Source organism: Rhincodon typus, chromosome 13, assembly GCF_021869965.1.
Source record: "Rhincodon typus isolate 14 chromosome 13, sRhiTyp1.1, whole genome shotgun sequence".
Classification (NCBI taxonomy): domain Eukaryota; kingdom Metazoa; phylum Chordata; class Chondrichthyes; order Orectolobiformes; family Rhincodontidae; genus Rhincodon; species Rhincodon typus.
Genome location: NC_063344.1, coordinates 52,407,367 through 52,424,970, shown reverse-complemented (window position 1 = coordinate 52,424,970; position 17,604 = coordinate 52,407,367). Strand labels below are relative to the sequence as shown.

At 39.6% G+C, this 17,604-nt stretch overlaps 1 protein-coding gene across 9 annotated transcripts in view; it reads right to left on the bottom strand.

The window, feature by feature from the left end:
- LOC109926975 (SPRY domain-containing SOCS box protein 1) overlaps positions 1-17,604 on the bottom strand; it is a 193,771-nt gene that overhangs the window by 99,708 nt on the left and 76,459 nt on the right. For 8 of the 9 annotated variants that reach the window (XM_048604078.1, XM_048604077.1, XM_048604080.1 and 5 more), the window contains one exon: positions 10,635-11,460. In XM_048604078.1, the coding sequence (XP_048460035.1) occupies positions 10,635-11,328 (694 nt within the window). In that variant the 5' untranslated portion in view covers positions 11,329-11,460. Of the gene's footprint in view, positions 1-7,224; positions 7,506-10,634; positions 11,461-17,604 lie in introns of those variants that run through there. The other variant, XM_048604086.1, reaches the window with a different exon arrangement.

Genomic DNA, 17,604 nt, shown 5'->3' with positions numbered 1-17,604 from the left:
ACCTTGAGGCTTCTGGCTTTTAATGGCTCATAGATGTTGGTATATTTCCAAACTAACGAGACATCTTCATTTCCAATCTATCAACATGATTGATATCCTGATTTACCAGGCTCAGAGTCCAAAAGGAGCAGAAATGTAGATTACAGGCAGTGCCTGTTTCAAAACAGGTCCCACTCGCAAATCAATTTGTATGCATGTTGGAATGTAATGCAGGACAATATAAAGCAGGCATTTGTAAGTAAAGTAAATATTTGCACGATGCACCTTTCAAATTACACTCTTGGAACGGGTCGTATTTGTAAGCATGAGCATTCATTAAGCCAGACGTTCATAAAGTGGGAACCTCTGTATATTGTTGATACAATTAAATTTCTTAATCTGTACATGTGGATTACAATGGAGTGAAAATTGTCTCAATACATTGCTTTCCACAATTTGGAAAGCATTCTTCAGTATAATATCTAGAAACTGATATCAACTTGGACTTGGATTGTGGCCAGACAATGGATGTTCCAGGCCAAACACAGCACAGTGGTCACTACAGTAATAAAAATGGATCCTTATTCTTACTTTTTTGGAGTGGTTCTTGATCCTAAAGATCAAATCTATTCATCAAGAATTCCTTTGTAATTAATATTACAGTTATTTGCTACTATTTTGATCTTTTCTTATACTTCTTGGCATGCGAGGCCAACAGAGCATATGCATAAAAGCAAAATACTGCCGATGTTGGAAATCTGAAATAATGAGTTCTCTCTCCAACATATTCAGTTTCTTATTAAAGAATGGGTTTATGTTCGTTTCTTCAACTGGATTTTACTGGAACATGTGACCAACCCCTCAGTACAGGCTGTTGTTTGATGGGTATTATTCAGCATCAAGCATGGATGACTAGGAGACTGCACCACTCTTACTGCCTGCCATCATTGTATCCCAAGAATTTACAGATCAATCTAGCCACATTACAGATGCAGCTTCTATGGCTCAAGTCCTGGAATGGGTCTTGAAATCGGAACTTCTGACTCGGAGACAAGGATGATGCCATTGCACCTCTCAACCACTGCTATTCTCCATAATGTGGTTATACATTTCAATAGAATTTTCAGTCAGCATGGTTTAACAGTGGTTAGCACTGCTACCTCACGGTGCCAGGGACCTGGGTTCAATTCCACCCTCGGGCAACTGTCTGTGTGGAGTTTGCACATTCTCCCCGTGTCTGCATGGGTTTCCACCAGGTGCTCCAGTTTCCTCCCACAGTCCAAAGATGTGCAGGTTAGGTCACTTGGCCATGGGAAATTGCCTGTAGTGTTCAAGGATGTGTAGATTAGGTGGGTCATAGCGGGATGGGTCTGGGTGCGTTGCTCTGAGGGTTGTTGTGGAATTGTCAGGCCAAAGGACCTGTTTCCACACTGTAGGGATTCTATTCTAATATGATGCAAACACACCTCAAAAGGGACAGAACTGCATATTAGCTTTAATAAACTGGCTTCCACATAGCTTAGGTACCCGGTTTTGTTTCAATCCTCAGGCGACCGTCAATGTGAAGTTTGCACATTCTCCCAATGTCTGTGTGGGTTTCGTCCGGGTGCTCTGGTTTCTTCCCACAGTACAAAGACATGCAGGTTAGGTGGATTGGCCATGCTAAAATGTCCATAGTGTCTAGGGACGTGTAGATAATGTGGATTAGCCATGGGAAATGCAGGGTTACAGGTCAGTGTGGACTCAATTGGCCGAATGGCCTGCTGTCACACTGTTGGGATTCTATGATGATTTTGGAAAGCTGCTGAGCTACTCTCACCCAAACAGAAAACACTTTCAGGTTTTGATTTAAAAAGCTTGTTGCATTGCTATTGTAGCAATTTCCAATTCTCCACTTTTCTAATTAGACACCTGGATTTATGCAAGAAGAAAGTATGTCACAAGATACTTCTCAGAACATAGGAAAACACTTCGTTCCATCTGTCCCAAGCTAACTTTACAGCAAAGAATAACTAAATTCAGACTTCACCTATTACCAGCCATTTTCTGCGCCATTTACATGAACCCAAAGTTTGAAGACTCAATTACTTGGCAATTTTCATTATTCATCTAAAGATCCATTCATTATAATGAGTAATGGAGGTCACCAGGTACAGTTGTATTTGTATTGCTTTATTAAGACTAAATGTTAAACGATAGGTAACCAGAACTTCGACAGTTGCCGATTATATACTGACTCCCATCAGTAACTAATGAGCATTCAATACAAAGATGTGGAGGATCTTCAAAAGAAGAGTAAATATAAGTGAGACACGAGAATATTGTTCTGCTTTACTGCAAAATTAAGGTATTTAGATTCCATTTTGTCAGCATTTAGCATACATGATTTTTCCATTGAAAATTACTTTTAAAATCAAAAGCACGAGTTTGTGCCCTTAGACAACCAAATAATAAAGCTCCTTGCGTAATTTTCCATTCTCACTACTAAAGAAGCTCAGTCACAATTTGAAACAATACTCATTGATCTAGCCTTAGGCAGGAGTGCCACCCGCTGAGTCTCCTCAGAGCCACCTGTGCCCAAGCTCCTCACTAGCATTTGAGTATAAAAATTAAGTTGACATTTCAGTGCAGTAGTGAGGAAGTGCTGCACTTTCAGAGGTACCATCTTTTGTATGAGATGGTAAGCTAACTTCCTTCTCAAGTGAATCTAAAAAGATAACATGGCATTCTCTCAAAGGAGCAGTGGAGTTCTCCCTGGACTCTGGCACAAAGATACATCACTCACTGAAATCACAAAAATTAAGATCAGCTTGTTATTGTTGCATTGCTGTTTGTTGGAGCTGGAGTGTAAATTGCTTTTTTTTATTGATTTGCAGGATGTGCGTGTCACTGGCTGGCCAGCATTTATTGCCTGTCCCTAAAAGCCCTTGAGAAGGTGGTAGTGAGCGGCCTTCTTGAACCGCTGTAGTCCACCTGCTGCGGGATGAGCCACAAGGTCATTCGGGAGGGAATTCCAGGGACAGTGATGGAATTTCCTGCATTACGACACTAACAGTACTTCAGAAATACTTCATTAGTAGTAAAAAGCTTTGACATATCTGGTTGCTGTGAAAAGTGCTTCAGTATTTAAATTCAAATCTCACTTTGCTCTGTATCTTTAAGATGTGTGTAGTCACTTTAAATCTGGGCAATCATTTCTTACTTTTTTCCCTTTAGGCTGCAGTGACTGTATAATTTGGTCTGATATCTAAAACACAACTTCAAATAAATTATTTGTATGAAAATTCATTTAGATCGCAAAGCAATTAGAGATCATTTACTAGAAACTAAGTTCAGTTCTGAAATTTGCACTGAATGACTTGGACAAACGAATGTCTCATTTAACTTCCTGAGCACCTTTTAGACTTGCAGGCCCCATCCTCCTGTCAGTAGCTAGAGAGGCTCTGGTGCTCATCACTGACTGAAGATGAAGTGGCAGCCTTAATTTTTTTTTAAACCTAGAAGTTTAGGAACTTCCTGCCTGGCTAGTGTTTGACTCATGGGTAGTCACAAAGGCATGAAGCATTGAGGTCAGAGCCCCTTTGACGTCAGCAGTACAATGGATGACTCAACACCCAGCAGGCTTGCAGTGTTAGAATAGGTTTTTAAAAAGTTAGTGATCTTTTTTAAATATCTTTCAAGTCTTTTAATTGTTTTGAGTTAGTGTAACCTTTAATTTTGTGTAAATGTGGAAATGTCATGACAAGTATTGAAAAAGTACATCAAATGAAATAAATGGCAAAGTGCATTAGGGCTCCGAGTGCATTGATTTGTATTTTATTTCTTGTTTATCCAATGGATTATAAGTAGACATTATTGTTCCCAGATGCATTAGGATTCAGAATGCATTGACTTTTTTAAAAATTACAGAAAGGATTGTGGATAAGAGGGGTGGTAAGTGAGAGTGGGTTGAGGAGTTTGATTGGACAAGTAGGCTATTGACTGCTTATTAAGTTTACTTTGAAATACTTTGAGGCCTTTCCAATACAGATTCCGCAATTAACCACCTCCAACCAAGGTTCTACACCTATGATTCACTATGTGAATGTTAAATTCTGGGTGAGCTCATTGTGTCCAGACCAAGTTAAGAATCTCCATGTCAATGTTAGAGGCATCCATCAAAGGGTCTGAACAACGAATTTCTTTGAAATTCTTCATGTCCATGGTCATGATGCATTCCATTAGAAGATTTGCACCATTGCCTTTACAGTTCTTTGTTTTTCTTGGTTTTATCTTCAAAGGTTATTTCCATACTTAGGAAATTATCAGAGAATCGCTACAGTGTAGAAAGAGGCCATTTGGGCCATCGAGTCCATACCTACCCTCTGAAGAGCATCGCACCCACACCCATTATCCCTGCAACTCTGCGTTTTCCATGGCTAACCCACCTAGGCTGCACATCCCCAGACACTGTGGGCAGTTTAGCTTGGCCAATCCACCTAACCTTCAAATCTTTGGACTGTGGGAGGCAACTGGAGCACCCGGAGGAAACCCACGCAGACACGGGGACAATGTGCAAACCCCACACAGACAGTCACCTGAGGCTGGAATCAAATCCGGATTCCTGGCACTGTGAGACAGGAGTGTCAACCACTCAGCCACCATGCCACCCCAAGAGATTATTAAACTATACTCAGGTCAGTAAAACCTACTGATGTTTGACATGTTTGTACCAATCTGATACAAATTTATTTTCCTTTGTTTCTAGTTTTAAACTTGCAATTATTGAAAGCATATCTCGGACAGCTTTGTAGTCATTCCTGTGATCGCTGATGGTGCACTAAAAACTCCACATCATTATATTATAGACATTAGCCAGAGTTAGCCATGCTGAGGGGATTAGAAAAGGGTTGCAATGCTAGTTATTTACGTATCCAAGAAATAGAAATAAAATTCTGAAAACTGTTTTGCTTTTCTGTATTGTTTGCCACTGTTTTTTTTTCAAATTATCATCATTAGGCCAATCTAAGTATGGCTTCACAACTGAAAGAATCAACAATCAGTCAGCAGCTGCAAGACAAGTGCCAAGAAGACCAACATTTCCTTCGCTGATCTCACCAAGGCATTTGGCAACGTGAACACAGATGGCCTATTTAAGCTGAAAAATGTTGATTGGCTGGTGAAGCTGCTCAACGTGATCTCCTCTTTCCTGGACAATATGATGTGAAAATGACACAGTAATATCAAAACACTTTGAGATCCACAGTGTGGTCAAACCCTAACACTATCGCACTTTGATACTGACAATTTGACGTGTTACACTCTTTGTTGCAGTTATATTTCTTCAGATTAAACTACAGACAAAAGCCTGCATACATACAGGAACTGATGGAAAGCAGTTTAACCTTGCTCTCCTGAGAACCAAGACAAACATGCACCAAGTACTCAGCATTACTCCACACTGATGATGCTGCAATTGCCTTCCATTCCAAAGGTTCTCCCTTGCCCTGGTATAACATTTGGTTTGGCCATCAGCATCAGGGAGACAAATATTATGGTCCAAGGTGTTTGCCATAGTGCCCAATGTGATGATAAAGGTTATTGGTAGCTTCACTTAACTTGACTCCACAATCCAAATAATCTATCACTCAATGCTGAAATTAACATGTACACTGCAAACACTAACTGTTATTACGAGCTGAGCGTGCTTGGAAAAAACAATAATTTGATCGAGAACACCAAACTTTGAGTCTACCAACTCTGCCTTCTCAACACATTCCTGAATAGCATAGGCTGAGCATGAGAAAAGGATGAACAGTTTCCACCTCTGATGCCTTAAATGTAATCTCTTGCTCGGATCAGGATTCAATCCGATGATGTTTGTATGCTTCAGGATCTATCAGCATACATGTTTAACCAACATCATCTGCATTGGATGGAAAAGAGCCATATGCCCAAAGATCCTCTGTATGGTAAACTTGCCACAACCCGCTCAACATCCATTCCCAACTGTAAGTGATTTATAAAGATAGCAGACATCAACATAGAGATTATCGTTGATGACTGAGCACTGGAAGATGAATATCCAATGGGCCATTGAAAGAGAGGAAATAAAACAGGTCAGTTAGTCAAGTGGAGGGCCTAGTGAAAACAAACACCAGCACTTTCTCAGCCTACAACCAAATAAATGCATGGAAATGGCGATGCCCGAGTGGGGCTCCTGACCTATACCATGTGACCATTAGCACAGAATGGATCAGCAAACCACAAACCATTATCTCATGAGATGGAAACCAGTCAAGCATCTTTTCCTAAGCTGCTCCATAGTTTACATGCTACATCATAATCTGAGTGTTCATTCTGTTTTCTGAAATTGAGAAAATTATGGTAGGACCTGTGATGCAACCAGAAGCTAAATTAGTATTATGACTTTTGTTTGACATCAGACTTGTAACAATAGTTGATATCGAGCACACAAATTCACATGCCCTTCTTATGCAGACTGTTGCTCATCTCCAGTGAGTACTTCAGAGGGTGTAGCACAATTTTGTGCTGTAGCATTCATGATGCTCAGGTAGAATGACCATGTCACCTGACATGGTGCTTGCCTGCCTTCAGCTGCTCGGATACAGGTGGCTGCTGAAAGCCAGCTCACTCCAGGAAATTCCAAAAAGGTTGCATAACTGGACTTATAAGCCCTTAAGTACTTCAACTGGCTTGTTTTAAGAGCACTGGCAACTTTGGAGGCCTGTCTTTCCCACCGGGCAATTGAAAAATTGGACAAATGGGAAAGGAGGCATGGTATCCGGTTGCATGCTATCACCATTTCTTCAGGCCAATGGGAAAATCCAACTGTTAGAGTTCAAGTTAACGTATCCATCAACAATGATGCAATTTTGCATCACAAGGAAAAACTCGATCCTCTTGAATAGCTTTGAAAAGCAAATTTTCAATTTCACTACTGAAATCTTCTGAAAGATAGATATGTTGACTGTTGCAGAACAAACAAGCAGTAAAGGTTATGTATGGAACATTTACTGCATTAAAAGATACATTTACACTTCAATAATTATTAAGTTGTTATAAATTAGAATTGGGAATGACGTGTGTAAATGTACTCTGAAGTTAGCTTTATTTCAATTTCTGCAATGTCAAACAGAATTAATAGTACCATATTCTTGAATAACTGCAAAGATTCAAATGTGGTTTGTAAAAAAAAACAAAGGACCTTCCCCCACCCCCCCAACCAGGTTTTGGACACAAATCCTTTTGTCCTGGAAGCTGTACGAGCACAGTCTTTTTTTGGAAATTAACCTATTGAAACACATTGGGAGTTTGAAGAACAAATTCTTCGCAGACCATTCAGTTGCAGCATCAACCTCAGGGAGAAAGAGCTGCTATTTACATCTTCTGTATCGACATGCATATTTTTCCAAACAAAAAGTCATTTTTTGCTATTTCCTCTTGCTTGTTAAATTTTAGTTTCTTTTGCACAAAGAGCTCTTCAATAAATGGCATTCAAGACAACCACAAGCTAATTAGCTGACCTAAACAATATAAAACAAAAATAATTAAAAATGTATTTACTTCTTATAATAGTAATGGACAATTATGAGGTAGCAAGCTTTCCCAGATCTTTGGGCTAATAGTAAAATAGATAATTATAGTAAATCAAAATCATATTGACCAAAACTAAAAAATTGTGAATGAATCTTAAGGGTACTCTATTCAATATCAAACGGACCATATTCAAATTATATCTAAAATTAAATCATTGGCATGTTGGTTGACATTACTCAGGATGACAGTTGAGGCGCATAACTTCTCTTTTGAACCCTAGCCAGTGACCTGCGTCAGGAAATGTCAGACATGCAAGGGGATTCAGCTAAACAGCACCAAGTCCAATTGCAATTCCCTCCACTGCCAAATAGCCTGCTAATAATAGTGTGTGAAGAGTGGTCATTTAGATGAGATGCCCTTGGAAATTTATCCCAACAAGGAACAGACAACGGAGGGAAAAGACGACAAAGAGACAAAGAAAAGAAAATACTGGAGGAGGGTCAAATTGCTTCAACTTCTGGTGCAACCTGAATTAATTACTTCAAAAATGATTATCAAGTTCAAATAAAGAAATTGATTAGTATGCTTTTTGATTAATAGTCATTTAACCAACAACCCCTCCTAATTCTATTTAAACCTTCAGAAGATACATTTACTGCCCATTTTTTGTCGATTCAGTCACACCATAGCACATAATACTCCAGGGATTTATAGTATCTACAGCACTTTCCTTGAAATCAATTCCAGACTTCATCAGGAAACAATCATAAATCAGTGTGAATTTATCACACACTTGAGGTCATTCAATGTTCGACCAACGCCATTGATCAGTCAGCATTAGGAAAAAACCTAATCAAAAACAGAAAAAATGAAATCCTACAATTTGTTTTGGACATGGAGTTGGGGGCAGATGTTAGGGGGAAGCAGGGAAGATCGGGGAGGAGAGGGAAAAAGCAAAGAGTAAAATAAAGCTGGACTCATTCATCAAGTTGAGGTGACTATTATGGCCGTGAATGATTTTTCCGGACATTTTAATCCGCTGACTGGCTACAATGCAGTAATTCACTCACTAGTGTGCATTATTCCCTGCATAGCATTTGCTTTGTAACACCTCTATCATTTAATCCAAGCTAGATAAATTTCATATAGTGTACACCATCTAACCCAAAGGAAATCCAATAGCATGTCCTTGAATAAAATCCTTATGTTCGTAGCTTAAAAATTCCTTTGCCCATTATCTAACATTCTTCACTCCTGACAGCTTTTTCTCCTCTTACAATCCTTGCCCAAAATCTAAAGAGGGAGAAAAATTGGCACTTATAGTTACAAAGTATATCAAGAGCGAAAGATGATGTTTGAATTAATCAGACATGAACAGTACTGCCACAGTTCAACAGAGTGACAATCAGATGGAAGGTGGGCAAACAAGTTCTCATTAAACAATTATAGATTTTCTAACAATATTAAGCATTATATCCAGGGAAGTAAAATTAGAGAAATGAACTACATTCAAGGCCTTCTGGTGCATTTAAATAGGCTAAAGAATGCCAGATCAATTTTAATGCAGATAATTGCAAAGTAATGCACACTGCAGCAAAATAAAAGGAAACAAGCTGTGGGAGATGAGACTGATTGAGATTATTGGGACTAGTTGGAAAATACTAACAATGTGATTCCAATTTGGGGCTGACATTCTTTGAAGGTGGGATTCCCACAGTATTAAAAAGTCAGTTTATTTTTAGTGTTAAGTGTGACTCAGAGGTACCACTTAAATCTAAGCTGGAAGGTTACTAGTTTACTTCTCATTCGAGAGACTCAAGCACAATATTAAGGCTGCTATTCTAGGATACTGCCGAGAAAGCATTGCATGATTTGAAGAACTGTTTTCTAGATGAGACATTACAAACAGTGGCTTCATCTGTCCTCTCGATTGGACGTAGGAGATAATGTAGGCAATTTTCAAAGAAGCAAGGAAGTTTCTCAATGTTCAGGTCAGTACTGATCTATCAAATGAACGGATTGTTTGATGATTTTCACATTTCTGGGTTCAAATTGGCAACTGTGTTTCCTACATTACAGCAGTGACAATAGTTAAATATACTTCAGTGGCTGTAAAGTGTTTTAGGACACCCTGACGTCATGAAGTATGAATACAACTCCTTTTCCTAATTTTATATCAATTAGTCAAAAGTTGGATGCTTCATATAAATACAAATCTTAAATGTAGGGATGTTATATATTTAAAATATAATCTCTTTTAACAAGAGATTTTTACTAATTATCAGCATAATGTTGTACAATAACTTCAGTACCAAATTCAACACAGTGATCAGCACTGTGGCACCCAGTGATTGGCTCAGCCATGCAGATCTAAATGATCCCAGATGCAATCCCTACAGAGTACCAAATGAATTGACCTCCATTAAGATGGTACAAGGTACCTACAATTATAGCCGTAATCCAGATAAGTTGGGGTGGTAAGGAGGAGATAAACAATCTTGAACACAGCAATCATTGCTGAAACATTGCATGTGATGGGAGAGAATAACTAACAGGCAGACTTTGGAGAAATAATTCTTCTTCACAGTGGTACAAATGTTTATCAGAATCTCTGGAACAATGCTTCAGCAGTGTGCCCATGTCATTGAGAATGTGTGAAGGTGGGAGACAATGCAAGGGTAGTTAGTGGTGATAAATACTGTACACATGTAGTCATGTTTGTTTCAGAACAGCTAGTAAAAATAAGGATATCCAAAGTGAGGTATATGGGAGATGGTGGAGTGGAAAGACAGCAAAACTGGACAGCTAGAAAATTCATTCCAACAGATACCCTGATTTTACAAAAATATACATGCTTTAGTTGTGAAATATTTGGAAGTTGGGCATTATTACAGTGGGAACTGATTCCTTTTTCCTGTATATTTCAGGCTTCTCCATCATCAGACATGCACACAATCTGAAACCACATTTTACTATATTGCAAACCTGCACGATACAATCATCTTGAAATTTAAAATTGTCTTGACAAGGGATCAAGAACGGTTGTTGCCCATATTCTTTATGAACCATAAATTGCATTTACCTTTGTATAAAAAGAGGATTTAAATATGACTTACGGTCAAGTCCGTTGACGTATCTCATTGTTATCTCACAGTGCCCCCAGACTGCACTGACTATTGGGTACAGTTTTTTCCCTTTTAGACTTCTGAAGGCCACACCCAGATATTGTCCATCCACGATGAAACTCAATGTTCCTTCATCCATATCCAAAACCACCAATAAACTATCAGGGAGGACAAATGATTCATCTGGCTCCAAAAACACTGGATAGGTTAGTCCTGGCTGATTTTTACTATTGTGGTATAGTTTATTGCGACCCAAGTCCCAGCCCCATGATTCATTATTACTGCCAACTAATGAGGTGTATCCCACAGAATGCAATGGAGCTTCTGCTGTTGCCACACCAACCACAGCATGTGTTCCTCTTTGCCTTGTAGGCCAGTGAATCTGCCAGACATGAAGTCCACGTGTGTAGCCAACTTTACCTCGGATACAATCTGTGCTTTGGGCTACTGGATGTCTGTGAAAGGTTAACTTGTCATCTTCCTTTACAAAGATGTTCAGAGAACGGTCTTCGTTGTTCCAGGCATGTTTTAGTTGAATCTCTCGAGAAACTGATGGCATATCCAGTAACATGTCAAGCCGAGTTGGCTTGCAGAAGTCAGGGCCTCGCAACTCCCGCTTAACTGGCCTGTAGGCTGGTTCCCTCACATCCACAGACTTTATATTCCCTGAGATTTTCTGGCCCATTTCTTGGCTCAAAAACCACCGAGAAGGTTGTTACCTCATGTAAGCACCTCACAGGGAGCCAACAGTATGACAAGCAGCCTGATTTATTTCCTCCTTTTGCAGCCAAAGAACAGTTTCCTTCAGGGAAAGCTCCTGAAAGTAAAAAAGAAAGCAAATAAGTTTCAACAAGAAGTTTTTCGTACACATAACACTTCCCTCTTTTCCTCACTAACATTTCATAATCACTCCCTTATTTTAGCTCATATTTGAGGAAATGTGTATACTGCACCTCCATTGCTAAATCATCGAGCTATTCCTGGACAGTAACCAGTAAAAGAACCGACTGAGGATGCAATTTTCCCACACTACTGTAAGCTCAGTCAAAACTTCCTCGGATTCATAATGGGATACAGACAGACAGACAGACAGACAGACAGACATACTCCACATTAGCTTTTTCAAGCCCTCTCCACTCTATAGGGTCAGATAGCTAGTTTAAATTCCCCATTATGTAGAAGACATTCTGTACCAAACAAAATGTACTTGGCTTCCAGGTCTTCTTGCGCTGAATTACATTATCACGTAATTTACACAGTCATACTACAGTTTATAACTTAAATAATAAAGTAAACTTTGTTGTATGGGAAAACGTCATTACCTACTAAATTTCAATCAGATTGTTACATTTTTGCATTTAGACTAAGTGGAGTTATAAATGAGCAAGTCAAATTTATACCAGGTACTTACTGATACAACTGTCAGGAACTACTGAACAAACTAAGGCTCGCTTCTATAGAAGAGAGAAAATAAAGAGCTGACTCAATAATGTTTTTAGTTATGGTATGATATATTTGATGTAATTCCAGTTGTGCAGATCCAAAACTAGGAGGCAAAACTTTGAGATTGCCACTGTTTTTCTAGACAATGATGAGTACATTGGATATCAAGGAAATTAGCATACACATTTAAAGGGAAAGCTGATGAAGTACAAGAGGAAAAACAAAATCAAAATGTATATTGAATAGATGTAATAACACAGTTTGGGGAAGTACTTATGTGCTGCATAAACATGGTCATTGACTTGTTGGACCAAATGGTCAGTTTCTGTGCTGCCAAATGCTACATAATGTCTTCAGCCTTTCCATTCCTATATTTAAAGCAAAAAGTGCCTAACCATTCATGAAAATCTGAGCATTTTCCCTTTGAAGCCACATATTTAAACTAAAAATGACAAGTTCTTGCTGAACAAATCTCCTGTGGGCTATAGTACCTCAGAGTTTTTGAGAAAATGATATCCCAAATGGATTGAAAAAAGCCAAAAGATGTGATGTAACAAGAGTTCCAAAAAGCATTTGACACAAAAGATTATTTGAACTTCAAGCAGAATCAGATTCAAAGTAAAGTTTGGGAATGAATAGGGCCCACCAAGGGACAGACAGCAATGATTTTGGTTGAAGGACTTGTGTGAGGGAAGGGACAGAGAAAAGGTGATGGAGAGAGTATATTACTGATCAGATTTGTTCTCTGAAGATTCCGATATACATTAATAAAGTGACTTAAAATTCCAGTTCACAGACTATTCTGAATAGAGGTTTAATTACCAGCTCCCAGGTCTTCCACATCCAAATGAAGGCAAAATTCTGAATTTTGTTAGATCGAAAGTTTTCTTTTACTTTAATTGTCACTGGTCAGACCATGACCAATTAAGAGGAAATCACACTGGCAACAACATATTTGCAGATTGTTAGTATAATTTTCTCTTTCCTTTCAATTGTATCACATCATCCATCAGCGAATCTCATTATACCATTCATGCAATCGCATCATGGTATAATAATCTACAAAGTCACCGTATATGCGCTAAGCAAATGTATATGCGCTATACAAATGCATCACTATCAGATTCTGTTGCAAGTCCTTGGAACTATTCTCATTATGATTTACCACATTAATAAGAGAATATCTGTCTTACGAGGAGGAACTGAATTTGAAACAAAAACCCAATAAACTGCTAGTCAGAGCAGTGACACTACCGAACACAATTGACACGTGGCCAAGTTCTTTTCCTTCCCATAAGTCATGAAATTGAGTGAAAAAATGGTGTTAGAATATTTGGCACTTGACATCTTAAATCACTACAGAATATCAAGAACTAAATTATAATTCTGAACTATTTAAATAATATAATTGGAGAAAGTCATGTCACAATGTTATTTAGGTTTCTACTTTATCTGTAACTTCTTTAAGAAAACCACAAATTAATGCTCCAAAAAAAGAATTGACAAGCTAGCATCGCCTGCTGTGGAACAAAGTCTGTTCGTCTTAGATCAAGGCCATTGTCACAACAATATTTCAAACCAGGTGCAAATTCGGTATTTTTAGGTCTTGTGATTTCATTGGACCAGATTTCTCCAATACCTGATCATTGTCTGGCATTTAAGGAGAGCAAAAACAGATACCCCATCCCAAAAAAATGGTAATTACATTTTCAAGTCCTCACTTGCCTAGTCTTGGGCCTTCATTTCACCTACCCTCCCCTTGTTGCTTCCCATTTTCTATTTAAATACCATCCTATCTCTTACATAGCTTTTTATGTCTCCATATGTTTTTACTTTCCTTTTAGATTTTAGGAGCATTGTGTGTAGTATATCGAGCAAACATTTCACAATTGTAAGCACATATCAACATTTCCGAAGAGGTACTCAGTTCCCAGGCTTTAGATTTTTGAGACAGGATAGGAAAGGGGGATTGTTTTGCAGATGAAAAGAATTTTATATTTTTATACAAGAATTATATATTTATATTTGAAAAAATTAATGAACTCATGATTGTCTTTTAAATTTCATCTATTTTGAGGGCAAAGAAGTGCATAAGAATGGAATGGGAGTTGAAGGGCCAAGTGCCATTTAACAAATTCAACTTCTGCTGCTGACAGATGCTAAGTGTTCAACTAATTTTTCCATCGCTTTTGGCTGGAGCAATGGCCGGGTGGATAGTATTGGACAGCTGAATTTCATCCTTTCCCCTTGTCTGCATACTTGAACTCTGGATGAAAGAACAATCAGAAATCCTGAACAATTCTACCCTAGCAAAGCTCAATTTCCACAGCAATAAACATGGATTAATTCTGTTTTCTAATCAATTTTTTTTTGCATGATTCAAAATTACAGGGTGAATTGCACTAAGTTACTCAGTCTCATGGTAAATAAAACACACTATAGATTCCTGCAAGAAAGAAAAGAACGAACTTACTTTAATAAGCAGCTTTTGAAAACTCGGGTTTTCGGGCTCAAAACGTTTTGCAACTGTGTAAGCACTTTTAAAGGCAAGTAGGGAATTTTCCACACAGCCAGGTCGTCAAAATAGCAATTAAATTTTTTGTGATATTGATGGTGAAATAAATATTGGCACGGACATTGGCAGAACTCACCTGAACCCTACTAACTGTGGCTGGCGCAGTGTTCAATTGTTCTGTGTTTGATTGTGAGATTCTGTTTATTATTGATGTTCATGGTGCTTGATTGGCAAGCCTGGGTGTGGACTTTACAATTTTTTTTAATTCACTTGTAGGACATGGGCATTGCTTGCTGGCCAGCATGTATTGCCCTTCTGCCTTTGAGGAGGTTGTAGTGAGCTGTCCTCTTTAACTGCTGCTCAGTAGTGACGGTCTACGTTCTGTAGGTTGACCCAAAATGCCCTTTCAGGATTTTGTCCCAGTGACAGTGGAGGAACAGCAGTCTATTTCCAAGTCAGTATGGTGAGTGACTTGGAGGGTACCTTGCAACTAGTGGTGTTCTGCTGCCCTTATCTTTCTAAATGGAAGTGGTCATGGGTCTGGAAGGTACTGTCTAAGGATCTTTGGTGAATTTCTGCAGTGCATCTTATAGATAGCAATCACTGTTGCTACCGAACAATGGTGGTGAGGGAGTGGATACTTGTAGATGTGGTGCCAATCAAGTGGGATGTTTTGTCCTGGATAGTGTCAAGCTTCCTGAGTGCTGTTGGAGCTGCACTTATGTAGGCAAGTGGGGAGTATTCCGTCATACTTCTGACTTGTGCCTTGTAGTTGGATTTTGGTGAGTCAGGTGGTAAGTTATTTGCTGCAGTATTTCTAGCCTCTGACCTGCTCTTGTAGTCATTGTTTATACGGCATGTCAGGTTGAGTGTTTGGTCAATGATTACCCCAAGGATGTTGACAGAGGGGGGTTCAATGATGGCAACATCATTGAATATCCAAGGGTTGATGTGGACTTGTTGGGCCAAAGGGCCTGTTTACACACTGTAGGGAATCTACGATCTATGAATATCAAGGAGTGGTGGTTAAATTGTCCCTTTTTAGAGGTGGTCATTGCCTGGCATTTGTGAAGTACTAATGTTACTTGCTAATGGTCAGTCCAAGCCTGGGTATTGTTGCAAATCTAAGAAGTCACAAATGGTGCTGGACATTGTGCATTCACCAGTGAATATCCCCGCTTCTGACTTTATGATGGGAGGAAGATCATTGATGCAGCATCTGACGATGTTGGGCCTAACATATCCTGAAGGAGGGATCTGCTGGAGCTGAAATCACTGATCTTCACCAACCACACAGCCATCTTCATCTGTAGCAGGGACAATTCCAACAAGCAGAGAGCTTGCCCTGATTCCCATTGCTTCCATTTTTGTTCGGGGTCCTTGAGGTCACACTTCATTGAATATGTCGTTGATGTCAAGGGCTGTCACGGTCACTTCACCTCTGAAATTCAGTTCTTTTGTCGATGCTTGAACCAAGGTTGTAATGAGGTCAGGGGCTGAGTGCCCCTGGCAGAACCCAAAATGAGCAGGTGCTGCTTGATAGCACTGTTGATGACACCTTCCATCACTTTACAGAGCAAGATTACACTGATGGGACAGTAATTGCCTGGGTTGGAATTGTCCTGCTTTTTTTTTTTTGAAATGTGCAGGAGACACCTGGGCAATTTTTCACATTTTCTGGTAGATGCCAGTGTTGTAACTGTACTAGAATAGCTTGGCTAGGGGAGTGGCAGGTTCAGGAGCACAGATCTTCAGTAATATTGCCAGAATGTTGTCAGGGCCCATAGTCTTTGCTCTATCCAATACCTCAAACATTCTTTGATACTGCATGGTGTGAATCACATTGGCTGAAGACTGGTATCTGTGATGCTGTGGACCAACGAAGGAGGCCAAAATGGACCATTCACTCGGTATTTTTGCTGGAAATTGCTGCAAATGCTTCAGCCTTATCTTTTACACTGATGTGCTGGGTTCTTCCATCATTAAGGAGGATATTTGTGGAGCCTTCTGTTCCACTAAGTTGTTTAATTGTCCGTCACTGTTCATATAGCAGGACTACAGAGCTTAGATCGGATCTATTGGTTGCGAGACTGAGCTAAGCGAACCATCACTTGCTGCTTATGCTGTCTGGCATGCAAGCGGTCCTCTGTGGTAGCTACACCAGGTTGATACCTCAGTTTTAGGTTCACCTTGTGCTGCTCCTGGCTTGCCCTCCCACACTCTCCATTAAAGCAGGGTTGATCCTCTGGCTTGATGGTAACGGTTGAGTAGGGGATATGCTGGGCCATGAGGTTGCAGATTGTGAAGTACAATTCTGCTGCTGTTGATGCCTCACAGCACCTTATGGATACCTAGTCTAGAACCGCTAGAGCTGTTCAAAGTCTGTCCCATTTACATTGGATAGTGACACACAACATGGAGGGCGTGAAGGTGGAACTTTGTCTTCGTAAGGACTCAGAAAAGCAAACAAATGGTCAGAACATCTGGAAGCATGGAAGAAGGCATTTTCAAATATTGTATAAAGTACCTGCAATTGTATCTTGCATGAATAGAATCAGTGATAGTAGGAACTGCAGATGCTGGAGAATCTGAGATAACAAGGTGTAGAGCTGGATAGCCATCCCTGCTCCTCTGATGCTGCTTGGCCTGCTGTGTTCATCCAGCTCTACACCTTGTTATCTTGAATAGAATCAGCGACCTCTCTGCATTGACCTGAGATACAAGTTCAAACAGGACCTTGGTTTAACATCTCATGTGAAAGGCAGCGCACTGAAAATGCTTGCTCAGTAATGCATTGAAACATCAGCCTCATGTATGTGCTCAATTCCTGGAGAGGACTTGAATTCAAGCAGTTAGAGCTCAGAGGCCACTGAACCAAGGATGTCCAAAGACAGTAGTTACTTACTTTAGAGATAGTAGGAACTGCAGATGCTGGAGAATCCGAGACAACAAGGTGCAGGGCTGGATGAACACAGCAGGCCAAGCAGCATCATAGGAGCAGAG